This window comes from Palaemon carinicauda, unplaced genomic scaffold (genome assembly GCF_036898095.1).
Source record: "Palaemon carinicauda isolate YSFRI2023 unplaced genomic scaffold, ASM3689809v2 scaffold26, whole genome shotgun sequence".
Lineage (NCBI taxonomy): Eukaryota > Metazoa > Arthropoda > Malacostraca > Decapoda > Palaemonidae > Palaemon > Palaemon carinicauda.
In genome coordinates, this window is record NW_027170247.1 from 376,250 (window position 1) to 395,000 (window position 18,751).

An 18,751-nucleotide genomic window follows, 5' to 3' on the forward strand; every position below is an offset into this window, starting at 1 on the left:
ATCAGATATTCAATTTTGTAAACTCACATTAATACTGAAACCTGTAGAATTTATTCTTGAATAAATTGGGTTATGGACATTACCCAGCCCTGGGACTTGGAATATTACTAAGCAAAATATCTTTAAATCTTAACTTTATTCTTGTGAAACCTGAATACAGTACTGTACTAAGAATGGTGTAAAATCATTTGACGAGAAACTCTCTCTCCAGAGAGACCAATGCAGACTGAAATGTTTGAAAAGCGCAATTGTGGAAATGAAAGTGTAACGCAATATTTAGATATTTTAATGAAGATTCTCCTCTCAAGGACAATCCAATGAAACTTATATAACCTAAACTAATCAATACGACCATAAAATAGATTACATCAACCAAATCACAATATTCTTAAAAAATAATGTTACTTTTCTACCTTATAACTATACTTATATTCAACAAACAAAAAAAAGGTATTTCCGTACAAAAGTACTTCTAAATATATCATGGCTTCATATTCAGATACAAGTAGACTGGATTTTGATTCTTCCTTCCTGCTAACATTCATAACTTCCATACAGTACAAGAAGCAGGTAGAATCATCCAGTATTACTTTCAAAAAGAGACAATGTCACCAACATTGTTTCAAAAGGCTTTCTGCTGTATGTCATTCTCTAAGCTTTATTTAGGATGTGACCAAGCCAATCAACTACTGGAGCTGAAACTAATCAGCAGATATTTCCAAGTTCAAACTTAGTACAAATGATTTTTCTGTTGATGAAGTTTCATTTCCTGGTTTTTATAATGCTTATTTATCAAACATTGTTATCTATCTTAAAATAATCTCATTTTTCTCTTATATAGTTTATTCTTTACATTCCTATTTCTTCACTGCACCAGACTGTCAACTATTTGGTCCCTTGGGCTAGTGGCAATTTGCTTTAGCACCTTGGCTTCTAATAGTAATAATTATGCTGATATGACAAATTTGGAAATAATTTGTATTTTCCCTAACTATACAAACCTGGAGCTCTTTACAGCGGAGATGCATTTTGGCAACAGCTGGAACTAGCTGTAAAACTTTCAGCTACTTAGCGAAGGGAGAGTGAGAGTTGGACCAACCACTCTGCTCACACCACCACTTGTAACTGAAAGTCAATGTGCAATTGTGGCAGAACTTCCTGGGGGAAGGAGATGGCGGGACCAGTATGTGTTAAGAGCTCCAGGATTGTATACATAAGGAAAATGTAAATTATCTCCAAATTTGTCGTTTATTACTGCACTACATACAAACCCTTACGATATTTACAGTGGAGACTGACCGTTAGGTGGGTGTAAGTCCAAAAAGCTAACTGGCTAGTGCCTGACCTGGGGGGTTACTCTGTGCTTTGCATGAGCTGTTTGGAGGCATCATGTCACCTCGTCGACTCTGAGAGCTAACGGCCTGGGCAATCGTGCGGAGGGGTAAGAACTCTTACATCTATAATCCTTGCTGTTTTTTCTCCTTTATTCCAGATCACAATATCAGATTTTATAGCAGCTCCTTCTATGATGACTCTTTAAGGAAAGCTTCAGAGCAAAATGCTTTACCACAGTCCGTGCACATGAATGGTTTTTCTTCCATGTGAGTTCTTAAACATTTATCGAGTCTCTGTTTTAAAGTACATGTTTTGCCACATTCATGACACTGGAATAGATCTCTCATGTGATTTCTTATGATTAGTGAGATAGTTTTTCGAAGTATAGAATTCGCTACAGACATCACACTTGTATGGCTTGTCTCACGTGTGAATTCTTAAATGTTTAGTCAGATTTGATTTTGTATTAAATGTTTTGGTACAGACATCGCAATTGTATGGCTTTTCTCCCGTGTGAATTCTTAAATGTACAGTTAGACTTTGTTTCAGGGTAAATGTTTTGCTACAGATATTACATTTGTATGGCTTCTCTCCCGTGTGAATTCTTATATGTCTAGTGAGATGTGCTTTTGTAATAAATGTTTTGCTACAGACATCGCAATTGTATGGCTTTTCTCCTGTGTGAATTTTTAAATGTATAGTCAGATTTGAGTGTCTAGCAAATGTTTTCCTACAGACATTACATTTGTGTGGCTTCTCTCCCGTGTGAATTCTTAAATGTTCAGTGAGACGTCCTTTTATATTGAATGTTTTGCTACAGACATTACATTTGTAAGGCTTCTCTTCCATATGAATTCTTAAATGTACAATGAGATGTGCTTTTGTAGTAAATGTTTTGCTACAGACATCGCATTTATATGGATTCCCTTCCATGTGAATTCTTAAATGTGTAGTGAAATCATATTTTAAAGTAAATGTTTTGCTACAGACATTACATTTGTATGGCTTCTCTTTTATATGAATTCCTACATGTCTAGAGAGAATTTCTTTTGTAGTAAATGCTTTGCCACAGACATTGCACTTGTATGGCCTCTCTCCCGTGTGAATTCTTGAATGTAATGAAAGACTATATCTATCACGAAAAGCTTTCCCACATTCACTGCATGTGCATCGCTTTCTAGCTAGAGCATTGGAGTTAACATTACCAAAGATCTTTTTTTTTATCTGCTTCTCATTTATTTGATTCACCTCTTGATTCAAAACTTCTTTCTGTAATAATTCTCTTCCACTGATTACACATGAAAGTCTTCCCTTTTCTTTTCCTTTATCCTCTTCCTTAACTGTCCCTAAGTAAGTGTCTACACTTTCCTCATTATCGACATCCCCTTTAAAACTTAATGAACCGTTTTCACTCACTGATGCATCGTACTCGTAGGAATTTTTCAAGTTGCTTTCGCTAGAATCAAATATTTCTGGCTCTACTTTCACTTCCATTTTTGGGTCCAAGAAAAGAGCGCCATCATTAAAGAGGGCAACACTGCCAGATGTGTCATAATTTTCAGGATCGACGGCAGGTGAAAATAGATCTTCAATTTCCCTTTTCATTGAAAATTCAAATGGTGGTTCAGAATTCATCATCCTCTCCCGATCACAAGATGACAAACCCCTTAATATTATTTTCAACAGACTTCAAAGAGGAAATTAAGACTAAACTTCCTATTCTCGGACATCATACTGTACAACAAAAACTTCCGACATGATCCTTTCTTTTTCCGTCTTATGTCTCTCGCATATACCTTCATTAGCTTACAAGCTTTAGCGGAAAGAGGTGGATGATTCCTTCGTTTGAGATGAAATGTCTGAAATAATAGAAAACTACAATTAGTTGGAGAAGACTAAAGCAATGAAAATAGTTTTCTAAAAATAAAATAAATTCATAAAGTTATGTAATTTGCATTTTTCCATAATGTACAAACCACAGTCTTTGATGTGTTCTATCTGTTCTTGTTACACATTTTAGGCATCTAAATCTCATATCCTCTGTAGATTCCACAGTATTTCCTCTGACATTATTGGTTTTATTCTCTAAATAGTTTTCCCCTTGCTCTTCAAAAAGACAAGGACGTTTCATCCATTGTCTTATTTCCTTTACTGTACTTCCTCTCCAGTCACCATCAAAATTCTCTTGCTAATACTGCTATGCACCTCTCAGCCTTCCTCCAGAATAATGAATAGCACAATGCTTTATAGAAATATTGCACAGACAGGAACATTTACCACAAACTCTTCCATATCACTCCCTCTGCCTTTTGCTTTGGTTCTACTGTTATGGCAAATTAACATTACTCACTTGGTAAGTTGTTTCTTTCTGATTGCCTTTGTGTTGTCCAGTACCTTCTCTAGAACAACAGATACCCTCCATCCCTGTGAAGATGGACCAGGAATTCTGCAATTTTAGGCTGAGAGGGTCTGGAAGAAGAATGACCTTCCATCTAGCACCAGCGTAAAAAAACTGCCCATTTGACTTGATAAACTCGACATGAAGAGCATCACATGGTTTAGGCTAATTAGATGAAAAGCCTTCTTACCTTGAGAACCTCCAGACAGGCTCCAAGCATGAAGATGAAGCATGTGGAGGCCCTGATGAAAACGATGAAAGTGAGGCTGTTCGTGTAGATCTGATCTCTCTAGCAATCATACAGAAGGCTCCACTAAGACCAAAAGGGAGCGATGAGGGCCAAGGAAAGAAGACTGGTTTCCCTTGCCTTGATAAGACACCCAGATCAGAGAGAGGGAGGAGTTGTACACTTGAAGACTTCCTGATCTTGTCCACATGTACTGGCGATCCTTGAACAAAGGGAAGACGACTTAGCAACAAAAGTTCATTCCTATGACTTGGAATAAGAACTGAAAAACAATACTAGAATGAAAAATTATTTGCAAAAAAAGCCTCCCACTGATTGGGCACCCCTATATCAATACAAAAACACAAGTACCTGGGTTTTTTTAGGACACCACACACCCAAAAATAAGATATGAGATATAAAAGTTCTTTTTCAAAATACAGTCTCATTAGGTTTAGGATGCAAATTTCTTAGCAATTAACTCCAAGAAAGAGCCTATTCGGCCAAGGTCAAAGTATTCAAACAAAGTTCCAAGCTTGTGACATAATAAAGTTCCAAGCTTGTGACCTAAGAAAGCTTCAAGCTTAGAACATAAAAAAGTTGCAAGCTTGTGATATAAAAAAGCTTCATGCTTGTGACAAGAAAGTTCCAATGCATAAAAAAAGCTTTAATCTTTTGACATATGAAAGTTCCATGCTTGATGCATAAGAAAGCTTCAAGCTTAAAGGAGAACCACGCTACTTTATGGTTCATTATCTACAAAAGGAGTCAGCAGGGTTTGGTCATTGACAACCCTTAACTTTGACTGCTGCTGAACTCTTTCTATACCACTTTATGGTCACTTGTTTCTGGGGACGTTTACTGTATGTGAAACACTACCCATGGAAAATCTGTCAATATATATGAGGCAATTATATTATGATGGGAAAACGGCTGAAAGTAATAAAAATAATCATGATATAGGAATAATAAATGATAAATCGTATCCAGCCTTTAGCCTATTTTCACTGAAGGGTCCACTTATGGTCTGTGAAATACACAGAAACAATAAACACTATGGTAATGAATGCTATGCAATCATTCTCTATGGTCCAGCTAGTGATAACTGGCAAGAAAACGGTTGCTTAACTGTGAAACAAAAAAGAATTATGTCTCATTTCATAATTCCACAGCAGGCAAAGGCAAAGGGGAAGACTCCTCTGGGGATAAGGTGGCAGAACCTCCAGGGTAGCCAAGGACAACACTCATAGGCGACGGATCCACCTCTGAGGAACCCAGTGTCCACGTACTCTCAGCACCTAGATGGACAAGCTCCAACAATGCCTCGGTCGACAGGGGACCAGCCATACCCAGCGATGGCTACACCTGTAAAATATCAGAAAAAGAACAGGTACTGCCAAATGGGAGGGCAGAATTGCTTCTCCAGGGGAAACAATTCTGTCCCTCGAACCCCAAAGTTGACCTGGTGTTAAATGGTCAATGCTTTTGCATGACTGTTCCCCAGTAGACTGTTCGAGTAAGAGATTCGGCAAGAGATCAGGGGGTCAATGAAGTCAGAGGTTTCTCTGACTTCGAGGAAGACCCCAAAGGCCAAGAAAGGGATTTTGACGTAGGAAAAATCTATTTTTGGGCTCGAGCCATGTCGTCCTGATGGAAGTTCCCTTTGGCTACTTCCTACTGTATATTATTTCTGCAAGTGATATCACAACAGAATTACCGTCAGGTATCACGGGGTTCCAACCCCCAGAACAACTATCCGAAGATATCGTGTATAATCAGGGACGTATCCTAAGATAACCATAAATATTTGCACCACCAATAGACTTTACCCAGTCTAATCCACTAAGGGTAAGGATAAGTGAGGAGCCGTTACATATCCTCTCACCTTACAGTGCCCCCATACGTCTGGCGCCTGATTCCTTTGTCGCAGCTTCAATCTACTGTTGTGCTGTTTCGTTGAGTGCTCTTTATCAGCTTATTTTGAAGATTTTTTTTCGTATGATGGCTTCCTCTTCTTCGTCTAAGTTGAGTACCAACCTTTCTTTGCAGTTTGGTTCAGCTGTAAATGTTTTGGATCCCTACGGGGAAAGTTATTTAGCTTTTATGACTCTTAAGACTTCTTGCGCCTGCATCCAAAGCTCTCCCACTGGGAGGCTGACCACTCCCAACATGTTGCCCTGATCATAACGCAGCCCACACAAGCCCTATGTTGAGATATTTAGAAGTGCGACCGTCCAGGTAAAAGTTATTCTGAGTCTTTTGTAGCAAAAACTGTTGTAACCAAGACCTTCCAAATACCAACTTGCCTGTGTATGGGGAAGCAACAGTATTAGCTTTATACTAGGTACACAATGGAGCATGGTTTACCTGCAGTGGTTTGATGTCAGAGTATGCAGAGAACCGAGGATGCTGCTTTCCCCAAGATACGGGACGATGAAGAAAGAATAAGAGCCAGTCAAACCTTTTCATTCCCACAGGATTAAAACTGGGTAAACAGTGCTCTAAACTTTTTGCTACTTATCCAATAAGGAGCTTGAGGTATTATACTACCTGTTGTGCAGCCACCACAGGGACGGTAGAAAACATATCTAGCCTCCTGTGGATCATGTCTTGAAGCAGTGGGCTGTGAAAGTGCTCTTACATTTCCACACCCCAGCCTGAAGAACTTGTTACTGAGAAGTTCCTCTTGAATGCCAAGGACGTAGCTACATCCCTGACATCATGAGCTCTGGGGCGACGTGAAGGAAGAGGGTCTGGATTTAGTGCATAATCTACGACCTTGCAAATCCATGCTGAGATGGTGTTCTCGGTGACCCTCATCTTGGTCCTCCCTGTGCTGACGAGAGTACAGACACGGGGACGAGCTGCGGCTGTTATCTTAAGGTACAGCCTATAACTCCTCACTGGGCAGAGTAAGAGATGATCAGGGTTATCTGTTACAGAACGAAGACTCAAAATCGAATCGAGGATCCGCTTCTCCCGGGTTCTGAGTCTTAGCAACAAACTCAGGGACAAAGATGAACGTTACCTCTCCCAGCTCCCCTTGAATGGGAGATGTTGTATGAGAGACCATGAAGTTCACTGACTCGCTTAGCCGAAGCCAAAGCTATCAGGACACCATCTCCCAGGTTAGGTGGTGATAAGCGTTTATACGGAAGTCTCTTTAGAGACCCGAGAACTCGAACCCCGTTCCATGGGGGAGGTTCCACTTCAGACTGAGGATGGGTAAGTTCATAACTCCGTATGAGTAAGGAAAGTTCTAGCGATGAAGAAATGTCCATTCCATTCAGTCTAAAGGCGAGGTTTGAGGCTGAGCGACAACGTTTTACCGCTAAGACTAAGAGGCGCAATTCCTCATGCAAATACACGAGGAACTCTGCTATTGCTGGAATGGTGGCATCGACAGGAGAGATACCCCTTCCACAACACCAACCACAGAAGACTGTAGGGCAATCTTAGCCCTGGCATCCTTCATCTTCTGAGACCAACGCAAGGCGGCACTGGTCTTTGCGGGCTTCTGGGTTTAAAAGACATGGTCTAAGACCATGTCTTTGCCCTCTCATGGCAATATCTCTAGGTTGGTAAACACATTGAGAACCCTCATGAGAGTCTGAACCCGCCAGAATGCATGTCCCGACACTTTCTGCTCTCCTTCCGACATTGAACTTGCAGCGAAGTCTCCTTCTTTCACACCCAAGAGCTCTTTTCAGAATGGGTTGCGGACATCCCTTGAGTGACTGGCTGCATCTGTAGAATTAGAGGTCCTTGAAGAGGACTTTGAAAGAGTCTTCGAGTCCAATGGTGGTGGAGAACTATCCGTGTGAGGGGAAACTTCCTCCGAAGGTAGAAGGGAGGAAGCCCCTCCTTCACGCGACTCTCTCGGCAGAGGTGAGGTAGGAGTGTGTCTGGTGGAAGATGCAGGAAAAGCAGGCCTTGATGGCCTAACAGGAGTCAGCTTTGCCCTTAGGGAAGTGACCGCATCTGAGACTCCTCTCTTCCTCTACAGGGGAGAACAAGAAGCCATGGTTCCTTGCAGTACATCTGCTGGAGCTATAAGGATGCTCCAAAGAGCTGGCAGACAGAGAAGGCTTGCACCACTACTCTGACCATAGCCCTGAACCAAGGCTGCTAACTGACCGACGCACTGTCAGAAAGATCCCCTCAAGGGAAAGGGACCAAAGGTTCCCTGTCAAGAGTCTCTGCTGTTGATGGGTCCACCATCGAGGAAGGCAACTTCGGGATCCTGAAGCCTTCTGTGAGTCTTTCCCCTTTCCCCGCCGGTAGCACTGTAATGTGTTTGTGGGGATGGGAATGAGGCAATGGTGACCTGTCAATTTGATGTTCAATAAACATAGGAGCTTGTAGAGCCTGCTCATGGCCATGGCGCAAGTAAGCCGGTGAGCACAGGCCATAGGCGGGCACTGGTGGGCTAGAGAGATCTTGTGTGCAGAAGAGCAGTGGTGCGCAGGAGCGGAGGCAGGAAGGAGAGCGCTGGGGCGCAGTAAGGCACTGCACAGGAGTGCGCAGGAGAGCACTGGCACGCAGGTGGGCGTTGGAGAATGCCGCGAGCTGGAAGGTGCTGATGAGCTGGAGAGAGCGCTTTCCTGCAGGAGAGTGTTGGCAAGCGGGAGACCACGATTGCGCATGAGAGCACTGATGTCTTGGGGAGCGCTGATGAGCTTGAGCTGGGGAGCGCTGTTGCACTGGCGAGTGTAGGTTGGCTGGTAAGCAGTGGCAAATGCTGCACTTTGGAATGGACGGGCTACGCTGAAGAGCGCTAGCAATTGGTAGATTGCAGGTGGGTTGGAGGGTGCTGAGGACGAGCAGGAGAAGGCTGGCGGTCAGGCAAACATCGAAACACTGGAGAGCGAAGACGCTCTGAAAGCGTTAGATCTAATACAGGCTGGCGCTGACATGCTGTTGGAGAGCACTGGTGCACTGCAGGGTGCTGGCGAGCTGGAGAGTGTTGGCGTGCAGCTGAACGCTTTGGAAGAACATCCGGATGATGTACAGGAGACAGGAAGGATGACAGCAGGTCAGCACAAAGGTCAAACTGGACCTGGGAAGTGCCCTTTGGAAGGGTGAATATCCATTGATAGGGATCGCGAACGATCCACAGAAGAGTCCACGGCCGAGGACTAGCAGCAGCATTGTCAGGATAATGACCAGGAATGGGCGAAGGTTGAAGGCCAGAAGACGACTAAAACAGAGGCTCCTCTGCAGGGGACGGCTGCAAAGACAAGGCCAAAGAAGCGCCTTTTCACCGATGGTCAAAGGCAACCTCTTAGGCGAAGCGGAGGGTGAGCTCTGAGACGTGGAAAACAGCAAGCTCACCTATACCAGCAATCGTCCGAAGAGGAGTCTCTATGAGAGAGCTCACTCGATGGTGAGAGCCACTCACAGAAGACAGATGATGGACTTGGTTTCCCCCTCGAAGGATGGACAGAACGGTGGAAGGTCGGGAGGCAAAAGAAGAGGTCTTGTGTTTTTTTTTTTCTTCAAAGGAACCTTGGAAAGAGAAATATCCCGCTTTGACTTCTTCCGCCGTCGCCCAAACCTTTCCCGATGGGAGGCAGACCACTCCCGACACTCATTACAGATATTACTACAATCATACCATTGACCTCTGCAGGTGGGACAGAGGGTTTGGAGGTTGGTGTCCACGGCCGACGTGAAGGTACCGCAGGGCCAGCCTTCAAGTTCAGGGCAGGTACGTATGGTGCCAAAAGTCAACATAAACACATACTCTTAAAGATAAAGCACTAACAAAAACCATTAATGGCAGTCCAAAATGACATTCGTAGATAATTTGTATTTTTCCTAACCATACAAACCTTAGCTATTTAATATAGGTATTATTTTCGGCGTAGCTGAAATGATGAGCCATTAGAATTTTAACGAGGGTTTACTACCCCCTCGCTAGCTTGCTACCCCTCCCCCCCCCCTCACACACCTGTGACTAGCTCACTTTGCTTGGAGGTAGGTCTTCCTGGGGGACAGGGCTGGCGGGAAAGTTTGATTAAATAGCTAGGGTTTGTATAGTTGGGAAAAATCCAAATTATCTACGAATTTGTCATTTGTTCCGTAACCGAAATACAAACCATGCTATTTAATAAGGGTGACTTAACCCTTAGGTAGGGTGGTAAGTCCCAGCCATTACTGGCTTTTGGCTTGTTGCCCGGGGACTCCGTATCTGAGTGTGTCAGTACTCAAAGATAAGGAGTCCCTGCCCCTCGCAAGTGCCTTGCTCTGCAAGGACCGCGACCTACGTAAGCTTGTGTGTTAAGGAATGAAGTGTGACTCGTCCTAGGAAGTTGACCTGAAGTCTTTAAGATGGAATTCTAGGATAGGACATTCCCAATACCACCTCGTAAGGGTATGGGGACGTGACAGTATTATCTTAATACTAGAAACACAAGGAAACATGGTTTACCTGCAGTGGTTTGAGGTCAGCTGTGCAGAGAACCCAGGATGCTGCTTTCCCCAAGAGAGGGGAGAATGAAGAAAAGAATAAGGGCTAGGCATATCTTTTCATTCATGCAGACTAAAACCGGGTAACAATGCCTCAACCTTCTGCTACTTGTCCATTAAAGAGCCTGAGGTTTAAACCAGCTGTTGTGCAGCCACCACAGGGCCAATAGAAAACGTATCAAGCCTCCTGTGGGTCAAGTCTTGCAGGTAGTGGGCTGTGAAGGTCGTACGATGCTTCCAAACCCCTGCTTGTAAAGCCTGCGTCACCGAGTATTTCTTCTTGAATGCTAGGGACATAGCAATGCCCCTGTCATCGTGTGCTCTAGGGCGACGTGACGGAGGCGGGTCGGGATTCAGGGAATGATGGATAACCCTGCGAATCCATGCTGAGATAGTATTCTTGGTGACCATCCTCTTCGTCCTTCCCGTGCTCACAAACAATGCCTGCACCCAAGGACGAATTGCAGCTGTTCTCTTAAGATATAGCCTCAGACTCCTTACTGGGCACAGTAGATGGTCTGGGTCATCTGTTACAAAACGAAGACTCGAAATCCGGAAAGAGTCGAACTGAGGGTCCGGCAATCCTGGATTTTGAGTCTTAGCAACAAACTCAGGGACGAATCTGAATGTTACCTCCCCTTGAATGGGCGATGTCATACCAGAGACCATGAAGTTCACCGACTCGCTTGGCCGAGGCCAAAGCAAGTAGGAACACGGAGACAGTGGCGATCAGAAGCCTGGCGTAATGGTTCGAAGGGAGGTCTCTTAAGAGACCTGAGAACTCGAACCACGTTCCATGGAGGAGTTCTCACTTCCGACTGAGGGCAGGTAAGATCATAACTTCGTATGAGTAGAGAAAGTTCCAGCGAAGAGCAAATGTCCACTCCTTTGAGTCTGAAGGCGTGACTTAAGACTAAGCGATAGCCTTTCACTGCCATGACGGAAAGGCGCATTTCTTCCCGCAAATACACGAGAAACTCCACTATTGCTGGTATAATGGCATCGAGTGGAGAGATACCCCTTCCACGACACCAACCACAGAAAACTCTCCACTTTGCCTGGTAGACCCCTGCGGATGACTTTCACAGGTGTCGAAACATCCCACAAATACACGAGAAACTCCGCTATTGCTGGTATAATGGCATCGAGTGGAGAGATACCCCTTCCACGACACCAACCACAGAAAACTCTCCACTTTGCCTGGTAGACCCCTGCGGATGACTTTCACAGGTGTCGAGACATCCTTTCAGCAACTTGTTGCGAAAAGCCTCTCTTTGTGAAGAGTTGCTGGATAGTCTCCAGGGGTGAAGCCACAGCGAGGCTACGGCTTTGTGAAAGATGTTGGCATGTTGTTGTTTGAGTAGCTCGTGTCGTGGAGGAAGTTTTCTCGGGAGTTCCGTCAGGAGCTGCAGAAGGTCCGGAAACCACTCTGCGTGATGCCATAGCGGAGCTATTAGGGTCATCGAAAGGTTGACCGATATTCTGGTCTTGTTGAGTACCCTTCTCATCAGACAGAACGGGGGAAAGGCGTATACGTTGATGTTGTCCCACCGTTGTTGGAAGGCATCTTGCCACAGTGCCTTGGGGTCCAGGACTGGGGAGCAGTACAGCAGAAGCTTGGAATTCAAAGCTGTCGCGAACAGATCCACCGTCGGGGAACCCCACAAAGTCAGGACTTTGTTGGCTACTAGACGATCCAACGACCACTCGGTACTCACTATCTGGGATGCCCTGCTCAGACTGTCGGCGAGCACATTCCTCTTGCTTGGAATGAAACGAGCTGATAGTGGAATCGAGTGGACTTCGGTCCATCTCAGTATCTCTACTGCAAGATGGGATAGCTGCTCTGAAAAGGTACCTCCCTGCTTGTTGATGTAAGCCACTACTGTGGTGTCGCTCATCACCACCACGGAGTGACCCGCCAGGTACTGCTGGAAGTGTTGAAGCGCCAAGTATACGGACTTCATTTCTAGCAGGTTTATGTGGAGGCACTTTTCTGATTCTGACCAGAGGCCTGAGGTCCTGTGGTTCAGAACATGGGCCCCCCACCCTTTCTTTGAGGCATCCGAGAACAGCATCAAATCCCGGGGGAGGACGAGAAGATCCATTCCCTTTCGTAGGTTGTCGTCTGTCACCCACAGCTGAAGGTCCGTCAGTTCCGCAGGACCCATTGGGACCAAGATGTCCGGGGAATTGTGTCCTTGATTCCACCGGGACTTGAGTCCCCATTGTAGGGATCTCATCCTGAGGCGACCGTTTGGAACTAGACGGGCCAGTGAAGAAAAGTGACCGAGGAGACGTAACCACAATTGGGCTGGGAGTTCTTCTCGCCTGAGGAAAGGATCTGCGACCCTCCTCAGCCTTGCTATCCTTTTGTCTGATGGGAAGGCTTTGTGGAGATTGGTGTCCAAGATCATACCTAGATATACCAGTCGCTGAGTTGGAAGCAGAGAAGACTTCTCGAGGTTTACCATGATCACTAGATCTTGGCAAAGTCCCAGAAGCTTGTCTCGATGTCGAAGAAGGGTCGACTCTGAGTCTGCCAGGATCAGCCAGTCGTCCAGATAACGGAGGAGACGGATGCCGATCCTGTGTGCCCACAAAGAAATCAGGGTGAACACTCTGGTAAATACCCAAGGGACTGCGGAGTGACCGAAACACAGCACCTTGAACTGGTAGATCTTGTTGTGTAGGCTGAATCTTAAGTACTTCCTTGAAGACGGATGGACTGGGATCTGGAAGTACGCATCCTTCAGGTCCAGTGTACACATGAAATCTTGTGGTCTCACAGCAGGTCTGACCGTGTCTGCTGTCTCCATGCCGAACGGGGTTTGTTTGACAAAACTGTTCAGAGCTGAGAGGTCTATGACTGGTCTCTAGCCTCCAGACGCCTTCTTTAAAAGAAAGAGTAGACTGAAGAAGCCTGGGAAACCGTCGACGACCTCTTGCAGAGCGCCCTTCGTTAAGATGGTCTCGACTTCTGCCCGTAGGGCTTGCCCCCTTGCTCAACGACACTGGATCCGCTGTAAGGGGAGGTAGAGATGTTATGAACGGGACGCGATATCCCTGACTGATTATGGAAATCGTCCAGGAATCGGCCCCGAGTTGCTGCCACCTGTCTGAGCAACTTTGTAGGCATCCCCCCACTGGTGGACATACAGGGGGATTCCCAATCCTAGCGTTTGCAGCCTCGGCCACTCCCTCTAGGATATTTGCCTCCCCTGGAAGACTTTTTGCCTTTCCTGTCTTTGACAGGAAAGGGCTTCGACACCGTTGCTTTTGCTGCCACTGCCGAATTCGTCGTCTTGGACGGGCGAGGTTGTTGAGGTGCTGAAGGTTTATAGGGCTTTGATGTAAGAGCCCTATGAAGGAGGGAGTCCTGGTTGGACTTCCTTCACCTCTCAGCTGCCTGTTTCACGTCTTAAGATTCAAACAAATTCTTTCCCAAAATGGACGAATGTCTGAGCCTGCTGACCTCATCGGCTGGGACCTTCGTGTGGAACCTTTCTGCCACCGCATCACATAGTTTCAAGATAGAATTGGCCCACAAGTTCGAGACTTGGTGGGCCAGAAACTCAATGGTGCGGGTGCCCGAAAGGAGGAAGGTCTCCAGGGCCTTCCTGGTGCTCTCCTTAGACAGGTCTTCTGATCGCAACAGGATGCCAAGAGACCCCAGCCAGACGTCTAGCCACAAAGTAGCCTGCATGGCACACTTCGCAACCTTTTCCTGACTTAGGATCTCTGTCGCCGAGAAAGACACTTGCCGGCTAGAGAGCCTCTTTAGAGGGACTCCCTTGGTAAGCTCTTCCACAGAGTGGTGCAAGGGAAGAGGTAAGCAAGACTCCTCCATGATCTCAAAGTACCTCCTCTGGTGGATACAAGGAGGAGGGAGGAGCTTGTTGCCAGCAGTGGAACGGCTGGAGGAGGCGAGCTCAGAGTGCTGGCCCTCAACCTCATCCTTGGCACTCTTCACCCCTTGGGACAAGGGCAAAGCCGCACTGGCCTTAGCGGGCTTTTGAGTGCCAAAGACTCGGTCCATGACCGTGTCCTTGCCCTCTCGAGGAGGAATCTCAGGATCCGGGAACCCGTTGAGATGCCTCATCAGGGTCAGAACCTGCCAAAGGGCATGCGCTGACTCCTGTGGCTCCCCTCCTGGAGAACTGGCAGCAAAGTCTCCCGTCCCCAAAGGCTCTTCTTCGAGGGACACGTGGACGTTCTCTGCGGGTCTTGTTGGCTCTGGGTGAATCCTTGAGGATGACTTGGGGACTGTCTTAGAGTCCTTAGGTTCCCTCCTGGGAGGAATACAGGACTCCAACAACGACATCTGAGGGCTCTTCTCCGCCCCAACCCGGGACGATTCTCCTACACGAGGTGGGGTTTCTCCCATTGGTGCGATGGAAGAACGCCTCACCTCGGTAGACTCCCCTGAGGATGGAAAATCCTCATCCACAGGAGAGGAAGAGAAAGTCTGGGGGGGGGGGGGGGTTGGAGGGAGCCTTCCTCAAGGATTTCCGAGGAGCCAGTTTGGCCCGGGAGAAGTTACCACAACTTCTACTCCTCTCTTCCTCTTCAGTGGAGTCAGAGCTGCCATTGATTTGAGGCCCATCTCAGAGAAGGCAGGTTTGAGAGCCTGCACGACAGCTCTGATGAGGGACCCGAACCATGGCTACTTACTGAAAGCTGCGGTGTCAGAGACTCCCTCTGGAGGGAAGGGGATCGGGCGATCCTTCAGAGTAGAAACAACAACTGGGCCTGCCTGAAAAGAAAGGGAAGAAGATGGTTGGTTCCTAGATCTATCCGGAGATTTCACCTCCTCCTGCGGGCACGCTGGCCTGCGCTTGCGGGGAGGGGGGGGGGGGAACGTGAAGATGACGACCTGGAAGCTCTCATTCCTGTACACTCGTGCGGGGGCTCGCACTGAGAATCCCAATGGAAATCGCGCTGGCGCTCACGCCATAGGATTTTCCCTGGTTTGCACGCGGGCGAGCGCTGGCGTGCAGGAGAGCGATGGCGCACTGGCGAGCAATGGCGCGCAGATGAGCGATGGCACGCAGGCGAGCGACTGCGCACAGGCGAGGTGGCGCACGGGCGATCCAATATGAGTGGGCACGCAGGCGATGGAGCGCGCGGGCGATCTAATATGAGTGGGCGCGCAGGCGATGGAGAGCGCGGGCGTTCAGGTGAACGGTGCCTCGCAAGTGCGCGATCTGGTGAAGGCAGAGATTGCCAAGAGGGGTGTGCAAGCGCTTGCGCGCACTGAGGAAATTACTCGCGCGCGCGCAGGCGCGCAGGATCCCGGCGAGCTCTAGAAGGAGTGCGAGCACGCGCAGGGGAATTACCCCTAGCGCGTGGGTGCGCAGGAGGGAGCACAGCAGAATCTGGAACAGGTGCGCGCAATGGTGACTGCGAGCGATGGCGCGTAGGCGAGGTCCGACGGCGCGTAGGAGATCGCTGACGGGAAGGAGAAGAAAGATTCTTCCCTCCTGCGCCCAGATCCAGAGATGTTCGACTGCGCACAGGCGAACGCTGGCGCGCAGGTGAAGAGCGCTGGCGAGCAGGAGATGGTGGGCTTGCAGGAGATCGTGGGCACTTGTGACATACATCAGGATAAGTGCGCGCACTTGTGCGCTGCCGAGGAGAAGATCGCTGGCGTACAGGAGATCACTGGCGTGCAGGTGAACGCTGGCTAACAGGAGAGCGCTGGCGCGTAGTCTCAGCAGCAGGAGGTCGCTGCCGCGTTGTCCCTGGAGCACAGCGCGTCAGCGGCCAGGAACGGAGACGGCAGGTACCAAGGTCTGGCATGCGAAGGAGATCGTGAACGATCTGCAGAGAGGTCCAGGGATGCAGCTGCAACGGTCGGTGCTCGGCGAGGAGGATCCTCTGTAGGGGACTGCGAAAGCGAAGAACCGAAGAAGCGCCTCCTAACTCCCTTGTGGGGAGAAGGAAGGTCTCTACGGCGAAGAGGAGGGCGAGCTTTTCGTCTGATACGTTCTCTGGGGACGGCAGGCAGACCATCGTCAGTCCTCCAAAGAGGAGTCTCTGTCAGTGAACTCCCCCGAGGAGGAGAATCACCTGCAGGAGAGACCATTGGACTTAGCTCCTCCCTCGAAGGATACTCGGAAGGGGAAACTAAGCCTTCAGCTACATCAGGAACCATAGCAGGGGTTTGACCTAACTCGTCGGAAGCCCCTGCCACAACAACGTCGACGATAGACAGAGGATCAACCTCTGCTACCATCGGCGACTGTTTGACAGCAGCCCCCAACCTGATTATGTCAAACCGGGCTTCCTTGGAGGGCAAACCCTGAAGCCCCAAGGAAGCTCCAAAGCTGCAGCAAATCATTTTAAGAAACATTATCAGAAATATCCTCCCCCGCGGGAGGAGGAGGAGCTGCCTCGCTATGGGAGGCAACTCCCTCTCCCGAATCCCGAGGTTGGAGAACATAAGTACGGCCTACACTACCACTCGACGGCCTCTCGGAAGAGACCGATCGAGTGGGAGCTTCGGAGGAGGATCGGGCTACGGAAGAAGAATCCTTGGGATTTTCTCTCTGCAAGGAAACCACTGAAGGAGAAATATCCCGTTTGGACTTCTTCTTCCGGCGCCAGGAAAACTTCTCCCACTGGGAGGTAAATCACTCCCAACACTCACCACATACTTTATTCCTGTCACACCGTTGGCCCCTACAAAAAGAACATAAGGTGTGAGGGTCCGTGTCGACTGCCGACATATAAGTACCACAAGAGCGGTCAGGTAATCCGGGACACTTCCGCATGGTAGAGGCCAACTTCCAAACACACTCTATAAAAGCAAAAGCAAAAACAAAGATCAAAGGCTATCTGAGTAGGCGAGGGTGGGAGCAGACACGTCTGATAGTCACCAGAGCCAAAAGCAAAGTGAGCTAGTCACAGATGTGTGAGGGGGAGAGGGATAGCAAGCTACCCCTTCCTCCCCCTTCGCTAACTAGCAAGGGGGTAGTAAACCCTCGTTAAAATTCTAATGGCTCGTCATTTCAGCTACGCCGAAAGTAATACCCATATTAAATAGCATGGTTTGTATTTCGGTTACGGAACAAATATAACTTGGTGAGGATGAAGAACGACAACAAGCCACAACCAAAGAGAGCTAAATCCCCGGTGTGTTAAAGGGAGAGCAGTAGCAAGCTATCCCCCCTACCCCCACTAACTTCCGGAATGGGTAGTTAACCCTCGCTAAAAGTCTTATGGCTCATTTTAAAGCCTCGCCGCAAGTAATAACCCTATAAATAGCGAAGGTTTGTATAAAGTGATGGAACAAAAAACATTTCTTAAAAGTCACATAAAAAAAAAATATTTCTTAAAAGTTACATAAAAAATATTGCATTTAATCCTTCAGATTTCTACTTTCCATATGCAAACACCAAACAAACTGAATTTCCAAAAACAAACCATGACAGCCTCTGGACATGATTACTGCACTGTACCACAAATACAATCAATATGCTGTATACTTAATTAACATCAGATATTCAATTTTGTAAACTCACATTAATACTGAAACCTGTAGAATTTATTCTTGAATAAATTGGGTTATGGATATTACCCAGGCCTGGGACTTGGAATATTACTCAGCAAAATATCTTCAAATCTTAACTTCATTCTTGTGAAACCTGAATACAGTACTGTACTAAGAATGCTGTAAAATGATTTGATGAGAAACTCTCTCTCCAGAGGGACCAATGCAGATTGAAATGTTTGAGAAGTGTAATTGTGGAAATGAAAGAGAAACCAAATATTTTGATATTTTAATCAAGAATCTCCTCTCAAGGACAATCCAATGAAACTTATATAACCTAAACTAATCACTAAGACCATAAAATAGATTACATCAAGAAAATCACATAAATATCACAAATTATTAGTAATTTGTATTTTTCCCAACATACTTACCGAGAAACACTTTCTTGGGAGTTACCTGGAACCTCCTCTCAAACGACCAGAGTTTTGTGTAGTTTACCCTACTCCCATTTTCTATAATGTTAGGCCTAGTGGAGGAATACGTACCCCGAGGGCAATACCAAGGCAGGCCACATGTTCCCAGGTCGTAGGCTTCAGTAAGTTCTTTGTAAGTAACAATACTAAAGATCAGTGAGGCACATGGGGGAAGGATGGGAGGTTCATAACTCGAAAGTCTTTCTCGGTAAGTATGTTAGGAAAAATACAAATTACTAATAATTTGTGATTTGTTCCAACACAGAGACTTACCTCGAAACACTTTCTTAGGAGACTTACACTTTAGGAGGTAGGAGTGCCTCCTTGACAAAGACCCCAACACATGGAAA

At 46.8% G+C, this 18,751-nt stretch overlaps 1 protein-coding gene across 2 annotated transcripts in view; it reads right to left on the reverse strand.

The window, feature by feature from the left end:
• Positions 1-1,273: 1,273 nt before the first annotated feature.
• LOC137636252 (zinc finger protein 665-like) overlaps positions 1,274-18,751 on the reverse strand; it is a 197,232-nt gene continuing 179,754 nt past the window's right edge. For both annotated transcript variants that reach the window (XM_068368683.1, XM_068368684.1), the window contains exon 3: positions 1,274-3,194. In XM_068368683.1, coding sequence (XP_068224784.1) covers positions 1,759-2,973 — 1,215 coding nt within the window. In that variant the 5' untranslated portion in view covers positions 2,974-3,194 and the 3' untranslated portion in view covers positions 1,274-1,758. The remainder of the gene's footprint in view (positions 3,195-18,751) is intronic.